Source organism: Eptesicus fuscus, chromosome 1 (assembly GCF_027574615.1).
Source record: "Eptesicus fuscus isolate TK198812 chromosome 1, DD_ASM_mEF_20220401, whole genome shotgun sequence".
NCBI lineage: Eukaryota > Metazoa > Chordata > Mammalia > Chiroptera > Vespertilionidae > Eptesicus > Eptesicus fuscus.
The window spans coordinates 123,834,792-123,862,782 of record NC_072473.1 but is presented as its reverse complement, the minus strand read 5'-3'; the positions used below and the strand labels follow the sequence as shown (position 1 = coordinate 123,862,782).

General features: G+C 59.6%; 1 protein-coding gene across 1 annotated transcript; it reads right to left on the bottom strand.

Annotated features, from left to right (window-relative positions):
- Positions 1 to 9,252: 9,252 nt before the first annotated feature.
- Positions 9,253 to 17,598, bottom strand: LOC103302241 (extracellular matrix protein 2-like). Its single transcript, XM_008159278.2, has 8 exons — positions 17,544 to 17,598; positions 15,187 to 15,633; positions 14,771 to 14,886; positions 14,229 to 14,361; positions 13,876 to 14,033; positions 13,037 to 13,176; positions 9,888 to 10,214; positions 9,253 to 9,433 (listed from the first exon to the last, which is right to left on the bottom strand). The coding sequence occupies exons 1-8, from the start codon at positions 17,596 to 17,598 to the stop codon at positions 9,253 to 9,255; spliced, it is 1,557 nt and encodes a 518-aa protein (XP_008157500.2).
- Between the last annotated feature and the right edge of the window lie 10,393 nt (positions 17,599 to 27,991).

Below are 27,991 nucleotides of genomic sequence, written 5' to 3'. Positions count from 1 at the left end.
CGGGCAGAGGAAGGCGAGAGAGGGCAGAAAGGAAAGAGAGAGGAGGGGGAGGGAGGCAGCCTCCGGTGGCTGGTCCAGCGAGTGGCCCTGGGATTCTGTCCTGAGCCCGCCCAGAACCTGGGGCCTCGGCCTGAACAAGGAGGTGCTTCTCTGAGATCCGGGAGGCAGCTGTGTGGATTTCGGGAAGGGCTTGATCTAGGCTCCTGGGAATACCGGACCCCGCCATCCCCATCCCCACACATTCCAGCCTTTTGTTTTTCCCCTAAAAAAGAGGAACTTGTCCTATCTGTGTGACCTCAGGATGGGACTGAGCTGGGGGCGGCAGGCGCCGGCCCAGATTTGGGGGATCCTCCCTAGCTTGCCTGACCCGGAGCGCAGAGAAGCTGAGTGGGAAAGCTGATTCAGAGAGAAGGAACCTAGCGAGTCATTCTTTTGCTCAATCTGTGCAGGTCCCCGAGGACGTGATAACCGCTCTGTGGGTGGGCACTTCCTCTGGGGCTCGAGCTCTGTGCTGGCCGGCCCGCCAAGCTTCCCAGGAAGAGGCTGTCGTCAGCCACTACACCCAGGCCATGACTGGAAGCGTGGCCACTTCCTGAGGACCCATGCGAGCCCAGCTCCACCTGTGGCTAGAGTCCAGGCCTCCCTGTGCACTGGGGTCCCGTTCCTCCCCTGGCCCGTGTACCCAGCATGCCGCGGGGCCAGGCCAGAGCCAGCCTCTTTCATGGGCTGACACTGCAGGAGGGAGACTCTTGCAAGAGCAGCTTCCGAGAGACAAAGGGGAGAGTTGAGAGGGAGTGAGAAACCAAGGTAGGCCCAGCCAGCGTGGCTCGGTGGTTAAGCGCCGACCCATGAACCAGGAGGTCACCGTTCGATTCCCGGTCAGGGCACAAGCCTGGGTCGTGGGCTCGATCCCTAGTGTGGGGCGTGTAGGAGTCAGCCGATCAATGATCCTCTCTCATCATTGATGCTTCTATCTCCTTCTCCCTCTCCCTTCCTCTCTGAAACCAATAAAATAAAATAAATAAATAAATAAATAAACCGAGGTAGACAGTGATGCTGAGATCTGCACAGGAGGCTAGGAGGCTGAGAGAGGAAGACGCTAAGGCAGGAGACACAAGACAGGATAGAATTCCACAGAAACCAAAAGAGAATAGTGTATAGAGAGGAAAAGCTCCGCAGGTGGAGGCTGAGGGGAGGCCGAGGAGAGGTGGATCCAATGGGTGGAGAACAGGGATGAGGTCTGAGGGTCCCGCCCATCTGGCCAGCTGTCATTCAGTTATTCAGTGCTCAGCCCAGGGCCGGCATGCAAGTGGGGTCAAGAATAAAGTGACCAGAATCTTTCCAAAAATAGGGACTTTTTAAAAACGCCGTGGGACGTGGGACAAATTGTTAAAAATCGGTTTTGTCCCGCCAAAAGTGGGACGATCTGGTCACCTTAGTCTAGAAGGTTCTGGCCGGGGGAATGGCTGGGCCCAGGGGCTCTCCTTCCCCTTTTAATATATATTTTTATTGATTTCAGAGAGGAAGGGAGAGGGAGAGAGAGACAGAAACATCAATGATGAGAGAAAATCATTGATCGGGTGCCTCCTGCATGCCCCACATTGGGGATCGAGCCTGCAACGTGGGCAGGTGCCCTGACCGGGAATCGAACCGTGACCTCCTGGTTCAGAGATGGACACTCAACCACTGAGCCAGGCCGGCCGGGCAAGGCCCCCTTTCTTGCACCAACATCAGTTCAGGGGACTTGGAACACAAGGTGGCCTGACCGAGCTGTGGCGCCTGCCTGCAAGGAGCTTCCAGGCTGAGTCACGGAGAAGGGTGACATGGGCAAAGCAGGGTCCGGGTTGGGAGCTCTGGCTCCTTCTTCTTTTGGGGGGCAATGCCAATGCAAAAGGTTCGGACCAGGAGACTGGAAAGAACGCATGTCCTTCCAGACAAGGGGAGTCAGTTTGTCTGCTTGTTTGCTTGTGGTTTTTACTGTTTATTGGAGACGTATTCCAACATCTCTGGCAGGAGAAAGACTAATATCGCGAGGCCCATGCGGCCTCACCGAGTGCCAGCACCCCCAGTCATGGCCCTTTGGAGGAGAAAGAGGGTCCAAAACACACAGAGAACATTGTGCTCCATGAAGGTAGCCTGTCGCAAAAGCCCACCGATTGTAGGATTCCCCTTGAAACGTTCAGAATGGGCGCTTGTATAGGGACAGAAAGTAGATGAGTGGTCTCTTAGGGCCAGGGGAATGCGGGATGGAGGGGCGACAGCTAAAGGCATGAATTTTCTTTTTGAGATGATAAAAATGTCCTAAAATGGATGGTGGTGACATTGTACACTCTGTGACTATACCAAACAACGATTGATTGGCACATTTAAAATAGGTGAACTGTATGGTATGTCAACTGCACCTCCATAAAGCTGTTTAAGCCAAGCTGGCGTGACTCATTGTGCTTGAGCGGCGACCTATGAACCAGGAGGTCATGGTTCGAGTCCCGGTCGGGGCACATGCCGGGGTTGTGGGCTCGATCCCCAGAGGGAGGCGTGCAGGAGGCAGCCGATCAATGACTCTCTCTCATCATTACTGTTTCTATCTCTCTCTCCCTTTCCCTTCCTCTCTGAAATCAATAAAATATATTTGAAAAAAATAAAGCTGTTTAAGAAATGAAAGAAACCCATGCAAGGCATGTCCATTGCCCAAGGAGCCCCACCTGGCCTTGTGCCCCCAGCCACCCCCTGCTGCCCCCTGCCCTGCTGTGGAGGCTGGACGCCAGGGCTGCGCACAGCGCCAGAGGAATAGTGAAGAGGGACTTGCTGGTGGCAGAAGGAAGCACACACAGCAAGGTGCAGAGGGTCTGGGGAGCAGGGGGGAGAATGCCACTAAAATTAAGTGGTCAGACCTAGTGGTGGGCCAGCCTCGATCTCCCCTGCACGGCCTGGCATCTTCCTGGAGGGAGCGTGGGGGTGGCACCCTGCAAGGGGCACAGATGCATCTTGGAGATCGTCCCCGTCATTGGGGGATGCATCCGGGGCACGATTTCTGTACATACGGTTCCTGTGCCTGGAAGGCTCTCGTGCCTGTGGTTTGCAGTCTGCAATAAGCCGTGACTGCACGCCCGGCCCAAGGCCCACTGAGTCACTGGGCCTGGCCCTCTAATTTGGGGGCCACTCCCAGACCAGCCAGGCAGCACCTAAGTCCTGGGCTCCCCTCCCCCGCTCCCTCCTCCTCTCCGGGCCTCAGCTCTCTCTGCAACAAAGGAACAACTTGGACCCTAGCTGATGCCCACTGGGAACAGCATGTCCTTGCCGGCTGGTGGGAGGCCAGAGGACAGGGCTGGGAGGAGGCAGCAGGAGGCAGGGGAGGGCAGGCCTTGTGGGGGCAAGGCAGGAAGGAAGAGAAGGCATTTCCTGAGGCCCCAGGCTCCGGAGGAGGCCGGGGCACAGCTGTCTGAGCTTCATAAGAATGAGAGGCAGACAGTGCTGGCCCGGTCCTGGTGGGCGCCTGAGAAGGGGTTGGGGTGGAGGGGAGGCAGAACCTGTCCCCCATCAGGATGAACCTAAGGGCGACCAGGATCCTCTCCCAGCATGCCCCGCACCTCTGGGACCCCACCAAACAGGCCCCCTAAGGCCACACCCTAGACACTTCCCCCAAAGGGCTGCAGAGGCCCGGGTGATCCTGCTGGAACCGACTAGCCACTCAGCCCAGACTCCCCACCCCTCTCCCACTGCAGGCGCCTTCATAGAAGACTCTGCTGCCAGAAGGAGCCAAGAACTTGACCTGAGAAGGAGCCCAGTGGCTCAGGCTTCCCGGGAAACACCCCCCCCCCGGCCATACTGCTGGCTGCCTGCTCTCACATGGCCCTTGTGGGGTCACTGCTGCCCCAACCCACTGCCCAGTACCAGCCTGGGGCCCCAGGATACAGGGCAGGTGCGTCAATGTAGGGAGGTGGTAGGAGGGGGCAAAGGGCAGGGGCGTAGCTGGGGGTGGGGAGAACCCCAGACAGGGCAATCCAAGGCCATTGCCACCCTATAGGCCTGTGTGTGGAGAAGCGCCTGGGGTCAGCTGCAGCCTGTCCCCCAACAGCTGGTTTACAGCTGTTCGTGCCCTGGCTTCAAAGCTAGGGGAGGCCCAGGAGAGAAGCGGGGCACCCGGAGGGCAGGTTTCAAGCCGTTGGTCCCCGGTAGGAGCAAAAACCGGCCTTTGGTTCTAGTGTCTGCAGCGCAGAGCCTGGGAGTCTGGGAGGTAGCCCAGTGGGTGGGGCGCCCAGGGGCTCAGAGGGGGACCTCTGCAGAGGTGGCAGCAGTGAGAGTTCCCCCTGAAATCCAGCCCACCCAGCTGCTGGTCCCATGAGCCTCTGGGGCCTGGACAGAGCCGCCAGCGTGGAGCTCCAGGGGCCCTCAGCCAGCCTCCTTCTGGGGCCTTGCTGGCCTCCTGGCCCTGCTAGGTCCGGCTGGCTCCCTACTTCCTCCTGCCTCTGCAGATCGCTCCCCCTGTCCTTTCTGGTTCCCCATTGCTTTCTCGGGTCTCCCCTGTGCCTCTTTGTCTCATCCTTGGGCACTGAGTCCGCCAGCCTTGACTTCTGTGGAGCGTGCAGGTGCTGCTGGACTAGTAGCAACATGGTGACCAAGTGTGGTGAGTGGTCAGAAGGAAATAGCACAGGTTTAGGTGCTGGCATGGGAAGGGGGGCACATGGAGGGCTTCTAGGAGGAGGCGGCTCTCCTGCCTCCCAGCCCCTCCCTGGAGTGTCCTCATAGGACTCTGGCAAAGCCAGCCCAGCACAAGGAGTCTTGCCCAAGGGAGTCCCCTTACACTCTAGCCTCCAGGACAAATCCCCAAGCAGGAACACATCACATACACATCAAGGTCACTTCTTGAGCAAGTGGCCTTGCCCTGAACTCCGCTGAGATCTCTGAGAGAGCCCTCAAGGCTCCCAGGCACTGCAGCCCCTGAACCCAAGCCTGTGTCCTCAAGTTCATGGCCTTATGTGGGCCTCACTCACAGCTGGCGGGCTTCATCCACCCCCCAATCTCTGCATTCTCAGGGGCCAGGCAGGGGAGGAGGAGGGCCAGGCCCATAGTCACCAGGGGGGGGGCATCCCCCCACCTCAGGGTCCCTGGAGCCTGGAGTTGGGACATCCAGGAGCCCCAAATGGATAAGTTGTGCTCAGGGGACCCTCTGGGTAAAGGGGACTGGGACTATTCCCTGAGAGGCTCATGCTAACATGCTCAAAAGGGGGAGCTGAGTGGTTGTGGAGCGGCCGAGCCTCCACGATCTGGAAGCTTCCCAGTGCCGATGGCCGAGGTGTGGCCGGTGAAAGCTGGCACTCTCTATGCCAGAGCTTTTTTTGACCTTCCCTGAGGACATAATCACACAGTGGCTCTCCGCCCAGGCCTGCCAGGGCTGTAATTTCAGGGCCCGAAGAGGGCTCTGTGCAGGCTGGCCTACGACTAGCTATCTTTAGAGAGGCACGGTCTGGGTGTGGCCAGACGAGGGATGGTGGACAGGGGCTGTGCCACGGGGAGGCATCCATGTGTGCACCGCCTTAGAAACCTGCGAGACACAGATGCCATGAGGCACCCCGGGCCCCCATGGTCTTCCCCTGGGGGAGGCCAGCCCTTAGGAGCTGTGCTCGGATCTGCGAGCTGCCTGCAGGGTTAGGGGGCTCAGGTGAGGACAGTGGGTGAGGGTGGGTGTAGGGGAGGGGGGCCTTGCAGCTAGTGTCTCCTGGCCTCGCCCTGGGTGGCCGCCAGGGTGGGGGAGGCGTGGCCCAGGGCATATGACCTTAGATACTACTATATCCTTTGCCTCCCTCTGCTCCGTATGCTCCTTCCTGGGCCTGTGTCTCTGGATTTGGGAGCTGGAACCAAGCTGGCCGTGACTGGGGTGTGAGGCAGCAGGAAGGCACGGAACCAGAGGTGCAGGAGGCTAGGCAGGGGACCTGCAAAGGTAGGCTCTCAAGTCAGGGCACTGGGAACAGAGAGGAATAGGCGGGTTGGAGAATTTGGAGGTTGATGGGCAGGGCTCTGGGTCTGTGGCTGGGGGTAGGGGTTCAGACATGCAAGGTTTATTTATTTTTTTGTTACCCCTCACCTGAGGATATTGTTCCATTGATTTTTAGAGAGAGTGGAAAGGAGGGGGAAAGACATAGAGAGAGAAAAACATCGATGTGAGAGAGACACATTGATTGGTTGCCTCCCGCACTTGCCCTGACCAGGGCCAGGGATCGAGTCTGCAACTGAGGTGCATGCCCTTGACTGGATTTGAACCCGGGACCCTTCAGTCCGTGGGCCAATGCTCTATCCACTGAGCCAAACCATAGGGCAAGACGTGCAAGTTTCCATCGAGGTGCCTGAGAGGAGACATCAGTCGGACCCCAAAGAATGCAACGCTTCTCCCTGTCCTCATTGTCGCCCCTCACATTTGTTAGATTGTGTTCCCCTCCCAGTCCCCACTGCCCCACCCCCACCCCTCCTACCCTTGTCTCAATCCAGGGGCTGATGAGTGCCTCCCTACTTGCCATGCCACCCGACCCCAGTTACTCCTACTCTGTAGTCACCATCACAGTTACCAGTGTCCCCCCAGATCCCCACCAATGGAGCCAGCACCTGCCCTGAAGGGGGACACAGTACCTAGCCCCGTGCAGGCATGCGTGAGCAGAGGATGGGGCTTGGCGCATGGGTGGAGAGGAGGTGGGCACCAGGTGAAGGGCAGGCAAGGTCCTGCCACCAGATGTCCACAGCACTGCACTCGCTCTCCTGGCTGGGCGCTGTCTGGGACGTCCCTGGCTGGACTGCTGACCATCCCCTCTCACCGGGGGCACACACTGCCACTGCCACCTCCCTGCCAGGACCGAAGCCCCCTGCCCCCAGCTACTGGCACCCCTAGTCCTGATCTCCTGGTCCTTTGGGGGAATTGTCAGGGCTGGAGAGAGAGCCCTTCCCCCAGTCATGTCCCCTTTGCTGGGCAGCCCCACCTAATGATGACAGGGGAATAGAAAGACCCGGCCCGCTTGCCCCAACTCAGGACCAGCTCAGGGTCAGAGCACATGGGGGGGGGGGGGCGTGGCTGGGCTGTATCATTGACTGCAGGCCAGCTTCTCCCTGGGCCACTCCTGCTCCTGTCCTCCCCTCCCGAGGTGGTGGCCCAAGAGTCTCCAAGTAAACTCCCTGTAGGCTAATCCTCCCCTCAGCAGTTGGTTTCCCGGGAGGCTCTGCTGTCCCGGCTGCCTTGGGCCTGGCTCCCTTGGGAGGGGGGGGGCGGTCACCCAAGGATTGGCTTCTGGGCCTGGGTTCAGCCCACCTGCCAACAGCCCCAAGGGCCTAGCAGCTTCCGGTCTGGGAGTGGAATGAACCTGGCCACTACCTGTGGGATGCCTGCTCCTCCATGCCCTGCCCTCCTCTGCCCTTACCCCCACATGGCAGCCACATTACCCTGCCCTTCTCATCCAGGTCCTTGGACCTCATCCACTCAGGGGAGGAAGGAGCAGTGGGGAAGTGGGGGGTTCACCCAGCCCCAAGTTCCTGTGCTCCCAGGGGCCTGACCTCTGTGTCTGTGGGGAAGAAGGCAGCTGGGGGGTAGCCAGAACAGCAGGGGTCGGGAGGAGGGATCATGAGAGCTGGGAAAGCAGCAGCCTTCCCCATCAGGGCCAGCGCCTCAAGGGCTGCTGACCTCTGACCCAGCCCAAACAGGAAGTGCCATATCTGTGGGCCTAGGCCGGGTTGGAGAAGGAATGCAGGGATGAGTCCAAAGCAAACACTCCGCCAGCTTCCCAGGCCTCGCCCCACCCCCTGCCAGAGTCTGGCCTTTTCTCTGTTGAGAACTGGGGGAGGGGGTGGGAAGGGGGTGGGGGTGGGTGACTACAGAATGGGACCGATGTCAGGCTTACAGTTCCCAGGCCCAGACCACAGCCAGAGGTGGTGGCAGGGCAAGGTCTCTGCAGTGGGGACTTGGTGTCCTTCCTGCTTCACTCCCCCCACAGCCAGCAGCGCTGAAGGCTGGGGCCAGTCCTGCTCCTACTGCATCCTTGATGCCTATCACTTGGCTGCCTCCTCCCTTCCCCTCCATCCGTCTCAGCACCAGGCATGGAGGCATCAATGAGCTGTCAAGGCTGACCCAGTGACCCCACCCTAGTCCTGGTGGCTCCCCTCGCATGGGCAGGGCAACTGCTCCAGTGACCTCATGGAGCTTCACGGACCCTGTGTCCCCACCCAGCACAGCTGGCCAGTCCTGTCCTCAGGGCTCAGCAGGACTCACCACCACAGCTGGCCCGTGTCTGCGTCTGCCTCCCCCACCAGGCAGACGAGTCAGCAACTTTGGCCAGGGGACAGTGGCTGCTGGATCCCCAGAGACCAAGGCCTGGCCTGCCAGAGACCAAGCGCTCCTTTCCCAAGAGTTGTTGAGTGGATGCCACTCCCCACCCTTCCCTGGCACCAGGTTGCACTGGGGACATCTGGATCCCACAGCCTTGGACGCCTGAGCCTGAGCCTGCCCCTGAGGGCTGTGGGGGCCGGGGGAGCTGGGGACCCACAGGCTAGCTTTGGGGATGGGTGTGTGCCTGGGATGGGGGAACCAGGACGAGGGCCCCGAGACCTTGAACAGGGGAAGAGGGTGAAGCAAGGTGTCCCTGGCCTGGGTGCAGTGGTAGATGTGGGCGGCTCCAGGACAAAGGGCCCGCACCACGGGCCTCCACGTCAGCCTCTTCTGCCAGCTAAGACCATCTCTTCCTCCTCCTCCCCTCCCTCCCCCCCGGCTGCCGACAGGGATGCTTCATGGATGACAGGCACTGATGCTGCTCTGAGCAACAGAGGCCAGCCTGGCCCCCAGATGGCTTGGGGACTTCAGGACCCTGGCCAGGGCAGATGAGGGTGAGGAGGCTCTTGGAGAAGCTTCCGGAATCAGGCACTCTCAACCCCCTGCTGATGAAGCAATGTCCAGGATGTGGGCTCTGGGGACTCCACACACAGTGGACATCCAGCATACACACGTGGCTTCGATCCAAGAGGGAGGGTGGGTGGGGGGAGGCTGGTGGAGGCCATGGGCTTGAATAAGACGCATTTATTATGTTCAAGTCCGAATCAGCGCTGCACCCCACCGGGCTGTTTACTAAGTGAAGGGGCCTCAGCAGTCCATGGGAAGAATCAGGGTGTTCTAGATCTTTCTCTAAGTGGTGCAAAGATCAAGTGGACCTGGGCCTGAGCCCCCTTCACCAGCCCCAAAGGAGCCGGGGCGGGGGGGGGGAGGGAGCCCAGCAGGGGGGAGGTCTAGGAGCTTTCCCCCTCCCCCTGCTGGGGCTGGAGGACCACACTGTGGTAGGCCCGGATGCAGGAAAAGGCGGTGGGTGGGATGCGGCGCCTATCGATGAAGTTGTTCTCTAGGTGCGTGGAGATGAGGTTGGAGTCCTGGGCCGCTCGAGTGTCACAGATGGAATTCAGGGGCACGTGTCTGTGGAGTGGGGGTGGCAGGGCCGAGCAGAGGAGAGAAGACCCCAGGAAGGGGAGGCAGGCATCACACAAGAGTAGAGGAAGAGAGGGCCCCACAGTGAGGGGGCAGTGAGACCATTGTGCAGGGACAAGACCCCTGGGCAGAGGGCCAGACAGGTGGCTCAGCCCTTGCTGCTCTGGACCGGAGCTGTCCCACCTGCCCCTTGCCCACCCCCTGCCCAGATTCTGCTGTATGCTGCCCTCCACCTGGGCACAGCCTCCCATCACACCAGCAGAGATGGGTGGATGGGGGGTGGGTGAAGGATTCCCCCACAGCCCCACCCTCAGCCTCTGAGGCTGCAGGGCCCACAGGCCAGCCCTCCCCAGCCCATCTGGTAGGCAGGGCCTGATGGCTCAGCCCTGGCTGGATGGGGGAGGGGGGAGACAGCAGGACCGGCGCAGGTGGGCAGCCCTACCTGATCTTGTTGTGGCTCAGACGCAGCACCTGCAGCCCCTTGAGGCTCAGCAGGCCTCGCGGGATGGCCTGCAGCTGGTTGTGATCCAGGAGCAGTTCCGCCAGGGAGGTGCGCAGGCCCCAGAAGGACACGTCATGGATGCCGTCGGCACGCAGGCTGTTGTAGGACAGGTGCAGGAACTCCAGGCCCGGCTTCATGTGTGCGAACACGTAGCCGGGGATGCGCTCAATGTGGTTGTGGTGCAGCAGCAGGCGCCGGAGGCCCCGCGGCAGGAAAGAGGGGACATGCACAAGTCGGTTGTGGGACAGGTCGAGGGTCTCCAGCTTCCTGTGGGGCACAAGGGTTCCAGGTGAACTGATGGCGCCCAGCCACAAGCACCGGAACAGCTAGAACCCAGATCACGGTCCCTGGGCCACACCCAAGAGGAGAGTAGGAATTTTCCCTCACAGAAGACACAGTTAGCCCAGCTGGTGTAGCTCAGTGGTTGAGTGTTGACCTATGAACCAGGAGGTCATGGTTCAATTCCCAGTCTGGGCACATGCCTGGGTTGTGGGCTCAGTTCTCAGTGTGGAGTGTGCAGTAGGCAGCCAATCAATGATTCTCTCTCATCTCCCTTCCTCTCTGAAACCAATAAAAAAAAATCCTATATAATAAAAGGCTAATATGCAAATTGTCCCCTTAACTGGGAGTTCGACCAGGAGTTCAACCGGGAGTTCAACCAGGGAGCGGGGCTGGTTGGCCAACTGCCTGCAGCTCCTCCCCCCAGCTGGCCCCGCCCTTGATCTCTCTACCCCACATCAGGAAGGGCTGGCCAGAGCCCACCCGTGCATGAATTTGTGCACCGGGTCTCTAGTATCCTATATAATAAAGAGGTAATATGCAAATTGACCCTCATATCCTCATATCACAAGATGGCCGCCCCCACATTGTCACAAGATAGCCAGCAGGGGAGGGCAGTTGGGGGTGACCAGGCCTGCAGGGGAGGGCAGTTGGAGGTGATAGGGCCGGCAGGGGAGCAGTTAGGTGTCAATCAGGCCAGAAGGGGAGCGGTTAGGGGGCTATCAGGCTGGCAGGCAGAGTTGTTAGGGGCAATCAGGTAGGCAGGCAGGTGAGTGGTTGGGAGCCAGCAGTCCCAGATTGTAAGAGGGATGTCTGACTGCCGGTTTAGGCCTGATACCCCGAGGGGTCCCAGATTGGAGAGGGTGCAGGCTGGGCTGAGGGACACCCCCCCCCCCCGCCCCAGTGCACAAATTTCATGCACTGGGCCTCTAGTATATATATAAAGACACAGTCAGAGCTAACTGGACAATAAAGTACAAGTGGAGGGGCCTGCTATCTGGGGAAAGAGCGAAAGAGCTGGGGGCAATTGAATTGTCACCTGCCTTTCCCATTTAGGCCTGTCCCTGCTTTGCCCTTCCTTGGCCCCACAGCCTCCTCCTTCCATCCCTACTCTCTTGTCCTGTTCCTGCCTCACCCAGGCTAAGCAGAAGAGATACAGGGAGGAAAAGAAAATCAATCTCTCAGAGGGTCAAGGCCGGGGGACCCTAACGGATCAGGGAGGCAGGCGGTGAAGCTTAGGCCTCCGTGAGCCCAGGTCACTCCATGGTAGGTGAGAATAAGGGCTGGTCAGGGAGGTGATGCTTTTAGAAGGCCCAGAGCAGGGAAAGTGGCTTCTCTCTCAGTGACATCCCCCAGCCCCTGTAGGTGGGGTCAGCCCTTTGGCCTTGGGGCTCATGCTGTCCTCATTCCTCAGGGCTGGGGACTCAGGTACCTCCGGAGCCTATGGAGCCAGCAGCCCCCTCCCCTTCCACGATCCAGGGAAAAACTGGGCGGTGCCAGCCAGGGTTTGACTGGTTGACTGGCTGCCAGCCTCCCCCCTCCCAACCCCCCCCTCGCAGGCCCCCATGGCATGGCGGGAGTGGAACAGCAGCTGGGCGGCTCCTCCCCAGGCTGCTGTCTGCTTTCCTTTGCCCCCTTGGCAAGAACAGGAGAGGAAAAAGGAATAATTAAACCCAAACATTCTGGTAACTTTTTCCTGGAACATGAGGATGCAAGGCGGGAGGCTCTGATCCCTGCAATAGTAGGTTGGACTATCTGTCAACCCCTGTCTGTCTCTCCACCCCCACCCTGCCCCCTCGGTGCTGATGTTAGCACCCAAGGATTGGACCTCACCAGCCCTCCTGCTGATCCTGGGACCATGTCCTGACTCCTGAGGCAGTGTTTTTAAGGACCAGATCCCCTCCTGGACCCCTCCTGCCAGCACCCCCACCCCGATGTCCAAACCAGATCAGGGGACTCATCCTCGAGCCTTCCTATAGTGGGATGAATAGTGGCCCCCAAAACATATGTCTACCCAGAACCTGTAAACATGACATTATTTGAAAAAAGGGCCTTTGTACACGTAATGAAGTCAAGGATCTTGAGATGCCATCATCCTGGATTACCCTGGTGGGCCCTAAGTAAAATGACAGGTGTCCTTGTAAGACACAGAAGAGAGACACAGAGAAGAAGCTACATGAAGACAGAAGCAGAGACTGGAGTGATGTGGCCACGAGCCAAGAACACCTGGACCCACCAGAAACTAGAAGAGGCAGGAAGGATCCTCCCCTGCGGCTTCAGAGGGAGCATGGCCCTGCTGACACCTTGATTTTGGGGCCCTGGCCTCTAGAACCATAAGCGAGTCAATCTCTGTTGCTGTAAGTTGCCCAGTTTGTGGTAGTTTGTTACAGCCACCCCAGAACACTCATACATTTCTCTTTCCTGTGCCCCATCATTTCTTCCATGACTCTTCTTCCCTCTGTTGCCTCTTAGCTAAACCCAGCTCTTACCACCTGCACTGCCCCTTCATCCAAGCCCATGGCACCTCTTGGGTGAGCTTCCTGGATGTCTGTAGGGCAAGTCCAGGCATGGGCGAGGGAAGGAGTTTCTGTGGCCTTGGGGATTCTGCCAGGTGGGAGACACAGGAAAATTGTGGAGGAGCAGGTGGTGGCTGAGGACCTAGGCTACCCTGAGCCCTGGGTGGTGAGAAGGGTGACTCTCTGTCTCCCCACCTGACTCCCTGGGTTTATTTGAGCACATCTTTCCTCTCTGGCCTCCAGGTGCCCACGGGGGTGAAGCTTGGGCAGTTCCAGGGTGGTAGTGGCACTCACGGCAGGTCGATCCAAGCTCGGGGCGCCAGCCGGTCCTCCTGGAGCCGGTTGTTACTCAGCACCAGCACACTGAGGCTGCAGCTGCGGTTCAGCGTGCGTTCTGTCACCTCCTCGATGACGTTGGCACCCAGGTGCAGCTCCTAGGGCCAAGGCTCGGGGTGAGGGGCTCATTCCCTGGTGGCCTGGCCCTGCTCCCTGCCCCCTTCCTCCCGGCCCCGTCTGTGGTACTCGGATGCCACAGTCTCTGCTCCTCTCAGGGCCATGGTCACCTGTGCAAAGGATCCCAGCGACATCTGTCAGTGATACCATGACTCCTCAGGGTCCCACAAGACACAGCCTCAGAGAATACCGCCAAGCGCAGGGGACCATGTGGCCCAGAGAGGGCAAGGACCTTGCTCAGGGACACCCAGTGGGTCCAGGAAAGTCCTGGAGGCTCAACTCTGGGCTCTTGGAAGGTGAGGTCAGGTGGAGGGGAGGCCTTTGGCGCTGAGACCTTGTGGGTTTATCATCAAAATTCCCCCCATGGGCTCTAGCTGGTTTGGCTCAGTGGATAGAACGTGGGCCTGTGGACTAAAGGGTCCCAGGTTTGATTCCGGTCAAGGGCACATGCCCAGGTTGCAGGCTGGATCCCTAGTAGGGGACGTGCAGGAGGCAGCCTATCTATGATTCTCTTATCATTGATGTTTCTATCTCTCCCTCTACCTTCCTCTCTGAAGTCAATAAAAATATTTTTTAAAATAAAAAATAATACCCCCTTGGGCAGCCCTACTAGCCAGCGGCAGATGCTCTGGTCATTTGGCCACCATACTGCCTGTCCCGGACTCGGGCCCGCATCTCACCTGCAGGGAGGCTGGTAGGCCTGGCGGGATGGTTCGCAGCCGGTTCCGGTCCAGCCTCAGGTACAGCAAGCTGCCCAGGGACCGGAAGGCCAGGGGGGAGATGTTCCCATCATGCAGCTGGTTCCCTTCCACCTCCAGCGTCAGCAGCTGGCTGAGCCCTGCAGGGTGGGTGGGCAGAGGGGCGCCTGAGCCAACTGAGGAGCCACTGGGAGCTGCCTGCTGCTGCTTCCTCCTCTGCCCTCCAGCCAGGCTACCCTGGGCAGCCCCTCCCCTCGCCCTCCCACAGCTTTCCAAGGCCTCCATGGCTGCCCAGGCCTGAGCCCTTTGTTCCCTGCCCCTGGGGCTGCCCGCACCGTGGAAGCTGCTGTGCTGCAGGCCCTGCAGGTGGTTGTCGTTGAGCTTGAGCTCCTGCAGGGAGGCGGGCAAGGCCGGCACTGTGGACAGCCGGTTTCCATCCAGGTTCAGCCGCTTTAGTCGCGTCAGATTCTGGAAGTGGGTGGGGGAGAAGAAGGAGCTGGGGGCTGGGGTTCTCTGTGGGCCCGGTCTGGGCCTGCTGGGTGTGGCTTTGGGCTTATCCCACCCAGGGGCACCCCTAATGGGTTGCATCACGGCTTCCTAGTTCCCGCTTAGATCAGGCCTGTCTGGGTTTCCAGAACCCCCCTTAGTTTCTCCCAGGAGTGCTGTTCCCTCATGGAGCCCACAAATTTGTACTGCTCTCCACACTCGCAGCTATGGACTATGTCACCCCACATTATCCAAGCCCGCCGTGCTGGGTACTCCGTGCTCCCTCTAAGCCTTGTCCCCCAGGCAGGGGCGGGTGAGGAGCCATGGATGCCTGGGGCCATTTGGGGCTGGCCCGGCCCCTGGGAGAGCAGGCGGCGGGGCTGCTGCGCACCTTGAAGGCACTGGGGTGCAGGCCTCGGGCATCCAGCTTGTTCTTGCTCAGGTCCAGCCACTCCAGGTTGGGCAGTCCCAGGAACGTGTGGGCCGGGATCTTGGCAATTTCATTCTCTGTGCGCGCACACAGGGCAGCCATGTTCCATGTGTCCTTGGCCCCCTCCCGTCTGCCACTCTGTACCTCCCCCACTCGGGCGGAGGCAGCAAAGGCGCCCTCAAAGGAGGTGGCTCCTCTGCTGTCCCAGGTCAGAGCATCTTCTCCCTCCCAACCAGGACCCATGGGAAAGTGAACTATTTCCGGGGCACAGCGGGGTGGTGGCTACACTGGCCGAGGACCCACTAGCAGCGTAGCCTGGAGGTGTGGCTGCCTCACCCCTGCTGCAGGGGTGAGTGTGGGGGAAGAAGACCACTCACCTGCCAGGTAGAGCGTGGTCAGGCCAGGGTCGGTCAGGGCAGGGATGTGTTTCATCTTGGCATTGCCACAGGCGATGGCCGCCTGGGCCAGGAGGCATGAGGCTGGCAGGGAGGGCATGGCCTGCTCCGTGGTGCCTGGGTCCGCAGGCCCATGCCCGTGCCCTCGCCTGCTTCCAGGCCTTCTCCGCCCACGGCCTGTGGCGTCTGGGATGCTGCGGCCACCGCAGCCTCGATTGCAGTCCTTCTTTTGTCGCCAGCCCCTTGGGCCATGGTGGTGGGAGGCCCCTGGAGAACAAGACGCAGCCCCAGCCCAGTCACATAGCAACAGGGGCCCACTGAGGGGCAGGGCCTTGCCCGGGGCCTTTAGATTTGCCAGCAGCTTGCACTGGGACACCCGGACACTGGGCCTCTTTTCCTGGGCACCAAGGGTGAAGGCCCAAATTGGAACTGAGGGTGGGGAAGGAGCCCTGCCTTAGAGAGCTCCCCTCTGGCCCCACACTCGAGGGTCTAGGCTTGGGCGCATTGAGAGTGGCGCGGGGTCTCCGTGGCTGGTGACTCTGGTGTGATTGGTAGCGGTTGGTCCAAGTCTTGGCCTCTTCAGACTCATGGACAGCCTGTCACCCCCACAGTTCCACCTGAGGGCTGCCTGTCCTGGCCAGTCCTCACCTTTGAGGTGCTTCCTGGGCTTCAGGCCCCTTCTCCTAGCCTCCCAGCCTCCTGCCTTCCTGTCCCGGCCTCTCAGCAGCCACTGTGCCCTCTTGCACTGGAGGGAGGAGGGAAGGGGGTCTCGCTGGTCCTCAAGGACCTGAGTTTGGCCACCAGAGGCCCTGCTGCCTCAGCCCCCACTGCAGCTTCGGCCTGGGCGGGGCCTGCTCTTGCTCTCAGGCTACTTGGGGTGACTCCTCTGGGCCAGCCCTGGCCTGGCAGGGGCCTTTCAGCTGGGTCTGGGGGGCTGGGTGGGGGCTCCATGGGCACCCTTCTTGGAGGTGGGCCACGCCTGTGCCCAGTCCAGCTGCCCGTCCTCAGGCCCGTGCCAGCCACTGTTCTTGGGAATGGGTTGCCCGCCGCAGAAGGAGCCGGTTCAGGCTGGGGTGGCCAGGACCCCTGAATGGCTGAGAGGCCACACCTCCTTCTCCCTAGCTGGGGGTCAGCTATAGGCTGGAAGCCCTCTTACTTTCTTTTTTTTAATCCTCACCTGAGGGTATTTTTTTCATTGATTGTTAGAGTGGAAGAGAGAGGGAAAGACAGAGAGAGAAACATTGATGTGAGAGAAACACATGGTTTAGTTGCCTCCTGCACGAGCCCCAACCAGGGCCCAGGCCAGGGAGGAGCCTGAAACTGAGGTACATACCCTTGACCAGAGCTCCCATCCTTTTGTCACAGACCCCCAAGGCCATCAAGTGTCAGAGATTTCCTGGTCTCCTCCCCATCTTTTCATGGCCCCAGCGTAGGGGACCCCTAGCACCAGAGTCACCCTGCCTGCCTCTCAGGACTGAGGCAGCTCTTTACTGCTGGGCACCCTCCATCCTGTCGGGACAAGGCACAGGGAGGCCCCTGGGGTGGGCACAGGAGGGCTTCAGTGGCCCGGGCAGAGGGGCTGGGCCTGCTCCTATGCCTCTGGGGCCCTGTGGGTGCTGCCTGGGCAGGAGGGTGGGCATAGCCTCTGGAGATCCGAAGGGGTCGCTGCCACCTGGCAGCTTGCTTTCAGAAGTGGGATCCCCAGTGCCTGCTGGGAGGGGAGGTTGCTGAGGGCAAGGCAAGCCCAGAGGCCACTTAAAGGGGCCATCAGCCATGGCTAAGGAGGGGCAATAGCCCCCAGGCCTCCCTTCCACTGCGTGGCGGTCCCGTTTAACCAGTACTGACCATAAGCCTCCCTGCAGGTCCACCCCTGGCCCTTCCTCCCCCACCCCCAGGCCTGGGGATGGGCCAACAACCACTGGCCACACCATAGCTGGTTTCCTGGGACCCCTGGTGCCACCCCATCCCAGCCCCAGGCCCCCCACTTCCAACCTCCTATGCTTCTCTCAGTCTCCCCAGCAGGCCCAGCACAGCCAGCTCAGCTCCTCAACCAGCAAATCCAGATCCATTCTTCCAGCCCCACTGCAGTGGCCCCTCCTGGGCGGGGGGGCTCTCACTTCCCCTGCTCCCACCCTGCGGGATGGGCACAGGGCTTCTAAGAATCTGCAGTCCACCCCATGCCCTCCGGGGAATGGTTCCCGGGGGCCGGGGGCCCCTCCAAGGCCCCCCACCTTGGGCGACCAGCTTTTTTTTCCCTCTGCCCCAGCCCCGGGGGTTCCACTGGTGGGACAGGGCACCCCCCTCCTGCCAGCCTCCTCCTGCTGGTGCCACCTACTCACCATCGGGACGCCCAGGCACGACGGGCAGCAGCAGCTGCAGGGTGGGCAAGCCCATGGGGGTTGGTGGGGCCATGGGCTCTCTCGGGCTTGGCCTCTTCTTAGCCAGGGCCCCTCCAGGGCAGCACCCCACCCAGAGAGCCAGGACAGGGAACAGCATGGTCTTCATGGCCCCTGTGCTCAGGCCACGCAGGGCGCGTGAGTCGGCAGAGAGGATGAATAGCTGGGAGCGGTGGGAGCGGTGGCCCTGGCACGAAGGGACACCTCGGATGGCACCGGACAGTCCCGCTCCCTGAGCTCCTGGCCCTGGCTGCAGTGCTCCGAGCCTCCCCCACCCTGGCCCTCCCCCAGGGAGCCCCCTCCAAACACACCTCCCCAGGCCTTGCTCCCCACTTCCCCCAGCATCCCCTGCTCCCACCTGAGGAGAAAGGCAGATTGATTTTTTTTCTTGGGCCTCAGCACTCTCGCTACTTTCCCGTAAGGCCCGCATTTATTCTCCACTGGCCCGAGCCCAGTGGCCCCCATGAATGAGGCTTCTGTCTCCACACACAGCGGGCCTGTGAGGCCCACCGCAGAGCAGGCCGCCTACCCGAGGCTGCCAGGTCCTACCTCCGTGGCTGGGAAAGGAGAGGGGCCGGGCCTCGGGTCCTCAGGAGAGGGGGCAGGTGCCAGGCTACCTGGGCAATGGCGGTTCCCCAAAAGGGCTTTGGGGAACCTGTGCGCCAATGTGAGGACTCCCAATTCCAGGGGAAACAGACACATGGGCGGAGCCAGGGTGGCTAGTTGGATCCAGCCCTTGGGGCCACAAGGCGACCTGGGCATGGGCACTGGGGTACACAGCTCAGCTCCTGGTCCTACCAGCACCTTGCCTACCTCTGGGCAGTGCCCTTCCCTCCAGGCCTCTACGAGCTCCTTCATAAAATGGAGGGGTCCCAGCCCATGTGGCTCAGTGGTTGAGCGTCAACCTATGAACCAGGAGGTCATGGTTTAATTCCCGGTCAAGAGCACATGCCCAAGTTGCGGGCTCGATCCCCAGTGGGAGGCGTACAGGAGGCAGCCGACCAATGATTATCTTTCATCATTGATGTTTCTCTCTCCTGCAACCGAGGTACATGCCCTTGACCGGAATCGAACCCGGACCCCTCCATCTGCAGGCTGACGCTCTATCCACTGAGCCAACCCGGCTAGGGCACCCTCCCTCTTTCTCTCTGTGGCCAGGCCTCACTTCTGCCTTTCTGCCCTCTCTCCAGGAGCTCCCACCTTTTTGTCACAGACCCCACAAGGCCTTGTGCTCCCCCTAGACTGTCAGCTCTGTGAGCGCAGGAAGCTGGCCATGTGCACCGCACACAATGCCTGGCCCACAGCAGGAGCTCAGGAATGTTTGATGAGTGAAGAATCCATTCTTCAGTTCCCCTAATGACAGTGGTTACCCTGGGACCTGGGGCTCTTGGCCAAGAAGTCTGTGGGTACCTGTGATGTGGCCTTGCTCAGGCCACTGTCAGGCTGCCCAGGCCAGGGGTCCCCGAAGAGATGGCAGCCCCTGGTCCACACACACTCCAATCTGGGATGGGGGCACAGCCAGGGGGTCACATGCCCTGTGGCTCAGAGGGGCACCTGTAGGTCAGGATGGGACAAGATGGAAAGGACGCCAGGGTGGAGCAAGCATCAAAGAAGAGGGTGTCTGACCAAGGCCCAGGCCAGTCCTCAGAGGGCCCCATCCCCAAGCCAAGGGCAGGCGGGGGATGGGGGACAGCCAAGAGGCTGGGCTCACCACGAGGCTCCTCAGGGCCAGCGTTGAGGAAGCTTTTCCTACAGCTCTGTCCAGTGTTGACTTATGTTTGGAAGGGATCTCAAAAAATGAGTTAATTGTGGGCAAGGCTGGGGTGCCGGAGAGGGTGGGGGAGGGGGGGAGGCGGATCAGGGCTGGGAAGAGCTGTAGGGAAGGAGCTTCCCATCACCACCTGGGGTTCAAGGTCTCGGTCTGGGGCCACATGGGAGTGCGTGAGACCTGGGAAAGGTTGGAGAATGGTCAGGGCAGGGGCGTCCCTGGCAAGTGGGCCCCTCAGCCTCTGCCCACTTGGGTCCGGGTAGCAGTGAGATGGACAGCACGCAGGGTGCAGCAGGGACACCCCATCCCCTGTCCCATCCAGGGCTCTGGTTCACAGCCTGACTCTGGGACCATGCCACACGCAGACTAGAGACAGGGACTGTCTGGGGAGTGAGCATGAGCAAACACCTTGGGAGCCAAGGATGAAGCCGCCATGTGCCTGTGTGCTCATGGGTGACACAGGATGTCCCGGGCTGGCAGTCTGCTGGAGATGGGGGAGGGGAACACTTAGGCATGGGAGGCTCGGGTGTGACTCGGAGACTCATCAAGATTTGCGAGATTTGCAAGATTTACGCAGGAATCCTGGAAGACTGAGCCCCCCCCCCCCCCCCCCCGCACCCTCCCCTCCCCCCCCCACCCCGCCCGCGACCTTCAGGACAGAGAAGGAAAGAAGAGGGAGCCTGGCTCATCTAAGTCAGATGCCAGAGGCCAGGCCGCCTGCCTTCCCCTGAGGTGGGCCCTTGGAGACAACGGTGGTGGGTGGTGGGAGTCCCGACCCTCCCCCTGCCTGGGGATGGATTCTGGAATTCTGCCCCCCAACCCATTTCCCCTGTTCGCTGCTCCCCAGGCGCTGACTAAACATCCTGCCATCTGGTTCCCATTAGCTGGGCTGGGGGTGGGGGAAGTCTGCTCCCAGGTTCTTTGGCACAGTGGCCCGGAGAAGGGAGGGACCCTTGCTCCTACCCACCTAGGCAGGAAGGGGCGAGGCCTGGCCGCTCACTTCCCCAGTTCCCGGGGGAGTCCTGTCCTAGATGCCCTTCCCCCCGTGGGGGGCCCAGTGGTCACCTACTTTGCCCTGTCTCAGGGTGCCCAGCCATCGTGGGGACCTTGAAGAGCCAGCTTGCGGGGGTCTCAGCAGAACCAGAGGGGCCTTCATGTGCCTGCCCCTCTTGCACACATAGCTCACTCGTGCGTGGACTTGGGCTGAGGCAGGCAGGGCCCCTGGCCAGCACTGCCCGAGCCGGTGTCTGGAGCACAGGGTGGGAGAGTGTCAACATTTTCCAGGAACCAGCGATGCAGCCCAGGGTTGCTGGAAAGAGTTTTGGGCTCCCAGCCGTCCCTGGACGGACAGGCCATTTAATGTCAGGAGTAAGCCTCCCTGCTCAGGGCCTCAGTCTCATCATCTCAATGTGGTGGACATGGGCTCCTTAGAAAGTTCTAGAATCCGAGAGCTGGAAGGGGCCTAGAGAAACGGCATTAGCTGATCAAGGTCCCTTCTAGCTGCACAATCCCAGAATTCTAAGGGCAAGGAAGCGACTCCGGCCCCTTTTTGCCCCTGCCCTTCCCTTCCACGTGGCCCACTGTCCAAACTTGCGTGCACACTCAGCACAAGTTGGGACTCAAATTGGCAGCTCAGAGGATGTCAAAGCAACATTCTTTGTCCCTCAGGGCTCCTTAGAACTTCACAGCTGAGCCTTCTCCACCCACCAAAGGAGGACTGGAGAATGGATTCTTCACTCATCAAACATTCCTGAGCCCCTGCTGCGGGCCAGGCATTGTGTGAAGTGCACATGGCCAGCTCCCTGCACTCACAGAGCTGACAGTCTAGTGGGGAGCACAGGGACCCCATTGGAAGGAAAGGGGCTGGTCACGATGTTTGGAGGGAGGGGCATTTCTGACAGGGGATCATATGAGGACAGTGAGAAAGTGACATTTGGATGGAGACGTGAGTGAAAAGGAGATAGCCACACGAAAGGAACTCAAGCAAAGAGCCCTCCAAAAAAGGAGGGACAGCCAGTGCAAAGGCCCTGAGGCAGGAAAGTTTGGGGCCCAATATGAGAACCAGCAAGGGACCACCAGTGTGGTGGAGCATGATAAGTTAGAGATGAAGTTCGTGAGGGCAGGCCAATTTTGCCTTAGATCTTGAAGGAGACAGGGACCTACTGTGGACTTCTTTTTTTAAATCCTCACCTGAGGGTATTTTTTCCATTGATCTCTAGAAAGTGGAAGGGAAGGGAGGAAGGGAGAGAGAGAGGGAGAGAGAAACATCGATGTAAGAGAAACACACCAATTGGTTGCCTCCCACAAGTGCCCCTACCGGGGCTGGAGAACCTGTAACTGAGGTACGTGCCCTTGAATGGGAATCGAACCCATGACCCTTCGGTCCTCAGGCCAAAGTTCTAATCACTGAGCCAAACAGGCCAGAGTTCTACTGTGGATGTACTTACTAGTACATGATCTCATCCTAAGTAATCTTACCTTATAATAGACAAATATGCAAATTGACCGCACCTTTGCTATGCCCAAGCCACGCCCACCAACCAAGCCACGCCCATCAACCACGCCCACCAGGAAACTGTTGCAGGGACGCTGGGGTGCGGGCCGAGCCCAAGGCCCAGAAAGCCGCCGGGGCTTTCCGGGCCTTGGGTGCCAGCGGGGTGCCTGCGATCGGGTCGCAGGGACGCTGGGTTGCGGCGGAGCCCAAGGCCCGGAAAGCCGCCTGGGGCTTTCCGGGCCTTGGGCGCCAGCGGGGTGCTTGCTCCAATCGTAGGAGCGAGCCGACCTGGGGGGTCGGCTCGCTCCAGCGATCGGGTCACAGGGACGCTGGGGTGCAGCCGGGCCCAAGGCCACCGCCCGGGGCCAAGCCGGGACCCTGAAAGAAGGTAGAAGGCGGTGGCCACAGCCAAGGCCTGGGTCCCCGGTGCCGGCAGAAAACTGGTGCAGGCAGCCAGGTGAATGAAGGTCTATTGCACGAATCTTCGTGCAAACGGGCTACTAGTCCTATATAATAAAAGGCTAATATGCAAATTGACCATACAGTGGAATGACTGGTCAGTCACTATGACATGCACTGACCACCAGGGGCAGATGCTCAATGCAGGAGCTGCCCCCTGGTGGTCAGTGCGCTCCCACAGGGGTAGCACCGCTCAGCCACAAGCTGGGCTCAGGGCTGGCAAGTGCAGCGGTGCAGGAGCCTCTCCCGCCTCTGTGGCAGCACTAAGGATGTCCAACTGCCGGCTTAGGCTCGCTTCCCATGGGGAGCGAGCCTAAGCCATCAGTCAGACATCCCCCGAGGGCTCCGGGATTGTGAGAGGGCATAGGCCAAGCTGAGGGCCGCCCCCCTCCCCCAAGTGCATGACTGGCCCAGGGTGGATGCTGCAGGTGGAGGAAGAGGGTAGAGTCAGAATTGCGGGCCGAGTGAGCCTGGGGCAGAAGCTGGGAGTCCAGCTCGCCCCATCAAGGGTGAGGCTGGTGATTAAGACAGTCAAGCAGAGACATCTAGAAGGCAGCTCCGTGTGTAAATCTGGAGTTCAGGGCTAAGGTCTGGGCTGCTTGTCCTGCCCTTCTATGATCTGTCATTTGACAAGTGCATCAAACCCCCTACTGGGTGCTAAGCCTTCTGCCACGGCCCAGGCCAGAATGCTGGCTCTGCAGCCAGAGACACACCTTTGTGGTGACCCCCAGAGCATGGGAGCGGGCCTGTTTTCTCTCTCTTAACATTTTTAAAAATGTTTTTTTAAATTGATTTTTTTTTAGAGAGAGAGGAAGGGAAAGGGAGAGAGAGAGAGTTAGAAACATCCATCAGCTGGGGATGGAGCCTGCAACCCCAGCATGTGCCCTGACCCGGAATTGAACCAGCGACCTCTTGGTGCACGGGACGATGCCCAACCAACTGAGCCACCCGGCCAGGCCAAGGCCCGTTCTTGAACCTTCCACATTGTGTCTGAGTAACATCCAGAGCAGTGTGTGCACGTGCGCATGTGCACTCGGATGCTGGGTCTACCCGTGGGGCGCATGTTCACACATCTATGGTATATAAATCAATGTACAGGGGCCTTTTCCCTCTTTAAGCTTTGAGCAGAGAAAAGCCAAACTTTCCATGTCCTTTTCCCGTTGCCAGCAATTTCTTCCCAAGAGAAAAACTCATCTTGTTTTAATGCCATTGAAACCTCAGAGGATCTGGTCCCAATTAAACGACTTTGCTTGTAGATGCTTTTGTGAGCACTAAATACATCAGCGATCCAGACTCACGTGTCGTGCCTGCTTGCCCGAGACCTGGTGTTCCTGAGCGAGCAAGTGGGAGAGAGAGACAGTAAGGCAGACAGAGACAGAGAGGGGAGGAGGGAAGGGGTACGCAGAACCCCTAATGGGACAGTGAAGGCTGGGGATGGGGTGGCGGGTAGTAAGGTGCACAGAGAGAGGGGGCAGAGGCCTTCAGCTGCTACAGAGTGGGTGTCCCTGGAGAGGGTGACAGTGGGAGGTGGAAGGAGGGGGCAGAGTGCAGTAGGGGTGGCTTTGGGACAAAAAAGGTCCCAGGTGGGGGATATGGCTGGGTTGAAGGAGTAGGGCCATGATTAGGATGAGGGCATGTGGGGAATCATTTCACATCTCCCTCCCTGTCTGAAACCCCATTTGGTCCCTGCCAATAACGTGGGATCTGCTAGACCCCAGTGGAAGCTGCCCGTGGCCCTCCAGGTGGGCATCGAGGGGGCTCAGGCAGAAGACAGAGTCTGGGCAGAAACCAGGGCTCCTGCTGGCCTGGGGGCAAGGGAGCCAGAAGGCGAGGTCGAGCGCCCCCTCCCCCGCCCAGCGGGGCACGTTCATGTTCCAGTCCTGGCGCCCGAATCTCCTGCTCCAGACGCATGTGACTCAGCCCTGCCGGCCTTGCCAAGCCGTCTAGACCCGAGTGTCTCCCCGCGGAGGGGGCCATCCCGCCTGCCATTTCCTCTCCCGCCGCCACTGCCACGGGGGTGGGGGTGGGGGTGGGGGGAGAGGCTGAGGCCCCCACCCGCACACGTGCCATTTTCCCTCCCCTCACTGAGCCCCGAACTCGGCCAGACTGCTGCAAACAGGAGGGAGAGGAACCCAAAAGCCCATGGGGATCTGGCCTGGGCGTCCACCGTGTGTGGGGCCCAGAGCAAGGGGATGTGAAGACCCCGGCCCTGGCCTCTGCCCCCATCTGTGTAGGTGCCACCCCTGCCTCCACTGGGGCCAGGGGCTCACTTGTGGGTACACCGGGCACACGCAGCCTGGCTCTGTCCATCCCCCTACCAACACCTCGGATCTCAAGTGAGATTCACCCTCAGAGGGGAGAGGCCCTAGGAATGGGCTGGGATCTGATGGAGGGAGGGGGGATCCTGGGCATATGCAATGTGCCCTTGCAGGAGCTTGTGTCCTGGGAGAGGGTGGCATCCACTTGGCTTGGAGGGCCCCTCAGAGGCAGGAAGTGGTGGTGGGGCTGGCTCTCCAGCTGCCCTTGCCTGGGATTGTCATGGTCCCCACCCTAACATAGCGACCAGAAGAGACAGGAAGAGGAGGCCAAGGTCTCAGCGCGGCATCTCCATCCTCATGTGCCAGTGGACTCCCAATGTGGACACGAGCCTAGAAGGAGAACATTCTAGAATTGGCAGTCATCAGTTAGCTCCCTTGTTGACCGTCTCATCCATTGAGTGCTAGGACCACTAGACTCCCCCAGGCCCACACTCATGGTAAGCGCACATCTGTCAGGCCCATAGTGGCAGATCTGGAACCCTCCAGATTTATGCCATCCCAGTAGCTTAAAAAGGGGAGAGGGAGAGAGAGAAACATCAATGATGAGAGAGAATCATTGACTGACTACCTCCTGCCCCCCCCCCCCCGCACTGGAGATCGAGCCCACAACCCAGAGCATGTGCCCTTGACCAGAACCCAGGACCCTTCAGTCCGCAGTCTGACGCTCTATCCACTGAGCCAAACCGGCTAGGGCGGTCCTCCTTTTCTTACTGGAGAATCTTAGGGGTCAGTAGACTGGAGGGAGCCTCTGTCCTCCAAGGCTGCCACCTTTTTGGGGCAGGAGCTGATGGGCTTTGTGGGGCAAGGCCTTCATCCCTGCTGGATGCAGCAGATGCCAATCCGTCTCCTCTTCCTGGAGAGGTAAACCCTTGAACTTCAGATTTCATTGGCGATATTTGTTAGGGGGCCTCTGATGAAGGTTCACCTTGCACCCCAGGGCCTGCTGCTCAGGCAGCTGGAACAGTGGGGTTGAGATGCTCTTGCCCCTCCCCCACCCCTTTGCCCAGTGCCCTGCATAGCTCCCACCGGAAGCCCACTGCTCTAGGGCAGGGAGGCCATGGGGTGAAGCTCCCTGGCTGGCTATACATTTCTGCACAGAATGAGGTACTTCGTGTGGCCGCTGCCTCTGCCTCCACTGCCTGCCAGCCTGTTCGTGGCTCAGTGGGGCCACTGTCTGTCAACTGGTCTCATTTTCCAACCTGTTTTCCAAGCACTGACATATGGCTGAGGCCCTGCTGGGATCTATGGCCAAGTTTCCCCCACGATCAGGAGGTTGGCTCTTGCTGCATGCAGTGTCTGGGTCTGCCCCACGCCCTACGGCATCCTCTGATCACTCCCACACCTCTGCACCCCACCCCCCCTTCCCCAAAGAAGGGTTCTTCAGTCCCATTTTCAGCCCCTGACCCGCACAGGCCTCCCTCACAGAACCCAGGGGCTCTGGGCAGGAATGACCCTTTGAGAGCTGTTCACTCCTTCACTGTAGCAACCCATCCCCCCACATCCCTACTTGCCTCCCCCCATCCCCCCCCCCGCCCCCGGGCCTTGCACACCTAAAGCAGGGAGCTCCCTCCCTTTTCAGGCAGCAAGCTGGTATTTAGACAGTGCCCTCTGGGAGAAGTACTTCCTTGTATTGAGCTTGAGTGCACATTTCCAGAAGTTTCTACCACTCGGCCCTTTCTTTCCCACAGCAGTCTCTGTTGCCATCTCAGCCTCCAGCTTTTCCAGTAGAGGGTGCCTGGGAGGCACCATGATTAGGGGGTGATGTGGGCAGGGAGGCTGGAGCCTGCTGCTGCATAGTCAGCAGCATCTCCATGGGCTGAGGGCTGGCCAGCAGGTCCTCTGTGTAGGCGGATGGACCCCATCGGCCCTTGAGATGTTCTTCCTGCCCTCAAGGCCCTGCCAATCTCTCTGCGTCCCACCCTGTGCTGTAGACAGAGCTGCTGAGTTGGGGAAGGGCTGCTTAGAGTACTGGCTCCATTTGGGCTGGGTGGAGAGGGGAATTTTCTTCCAGAATACACAGGGGCTGGTTTCTTCCTGATCCTCAGGAGCAGAGGATATGGGGAGGGTGGGGGAGGCCACCACACTGCCGTGGTTTCTCCCGCCAAATTCCCCAGTCCTAGGAAAGATCCACAGAAAAAAAAAAACCCACAAAAATTTGAACGTCTGAGCTGGGGCTGTGATTGCAATGAAATTTTTTAAAAAGAAAGAAAAACAAAAAGGAGACAAAGAGATTTAGAAAACAACCCGAAGTCCCTATAGCCCTCAGCGGCCAGAATGGCCCAAGGCAGCAGCCACATGGGAGGGGGAGGGGGTCTTAAGGTGCTTTGCCTGTCATTGGGTCCCTGGGCCCCTGGGCCAGGGCTGGCTGTCCCTTCAGCTCACATTCTGAGGCTCCGTGTCCTCAGAATAGATTGGAATAACAAACTATTCTGCAAGGCCTCAGGCCCTACTGCACAAGGCCAGGCCGGGGTCCTTTCCTGTTAGCCCAGATTCCTGCCCATCCCCTCCTCCCAGACAGAGCTGAGCCCTCTCCTGTCACTCAGCTGACTGCAGTTGCTTCCTGCCAGGTCCCCAGGTCTCTCTGCCTCTAGATTTGTGCCCTGATCCCACCCTTCAGGAAATGGCAGGGTGAGGCACGGAGGAGGGATAGACCCTGGAGAGGACAGAGGAAGGCTGGTAGCCACTGCCTGCCACTCCTTAGGCATTAGCCACCCTCCAGCTCCTTCCCACCTAATCTGATCAGCAGGTCTTGGGGATGTGGGCATTCACTGAGCTGGGGGCTTTGGAAGTATGGGAGATGACCAGCTGACAAATTTCATTCCACACTTATTTTGAGAGATGCAAAGAAATGTGTAAGTGGACAGGGCAGAAAGGAGCCACAGAGCCTTCCATGAAGGCCAAAGACTGTCTAGGGGAGGAGGGGGGGGAAGTATCAGAGCCCAGCATAATAACAGTAAACTTTTATTCTTACATAGTGCTTTTTATGTGCCAGGTACTGTCCCTAGGTATTTCCTAGGATTTATTTCCTCATTCCATCCTCCTCAATAGCAACCCAATGAAGTAAGTGCTCTCATTACTCCCATTAAGTGAGGTTAGGTAACCCGCTCCAAATCACACAGCTAGTGACTGTTGGGGTCGGATTCGAACACAAGAAATTCCCCTTTAACTCCAGTTGTGTGGGAAACAGGAGACAGAGCATAGCGCTGGGAGAAGGAACACAAGTCCCAGTTCCATTCAGTCCCCAAAGCTGCCCTTCATCCTTCCCGGGGAGAACCCGACCGAGGAGCGCCCTCTCCTGGAGGAGGTGCTCCCGCATGCGTCACCGATCTGGTCGCCCACGCAAGTGACGCGA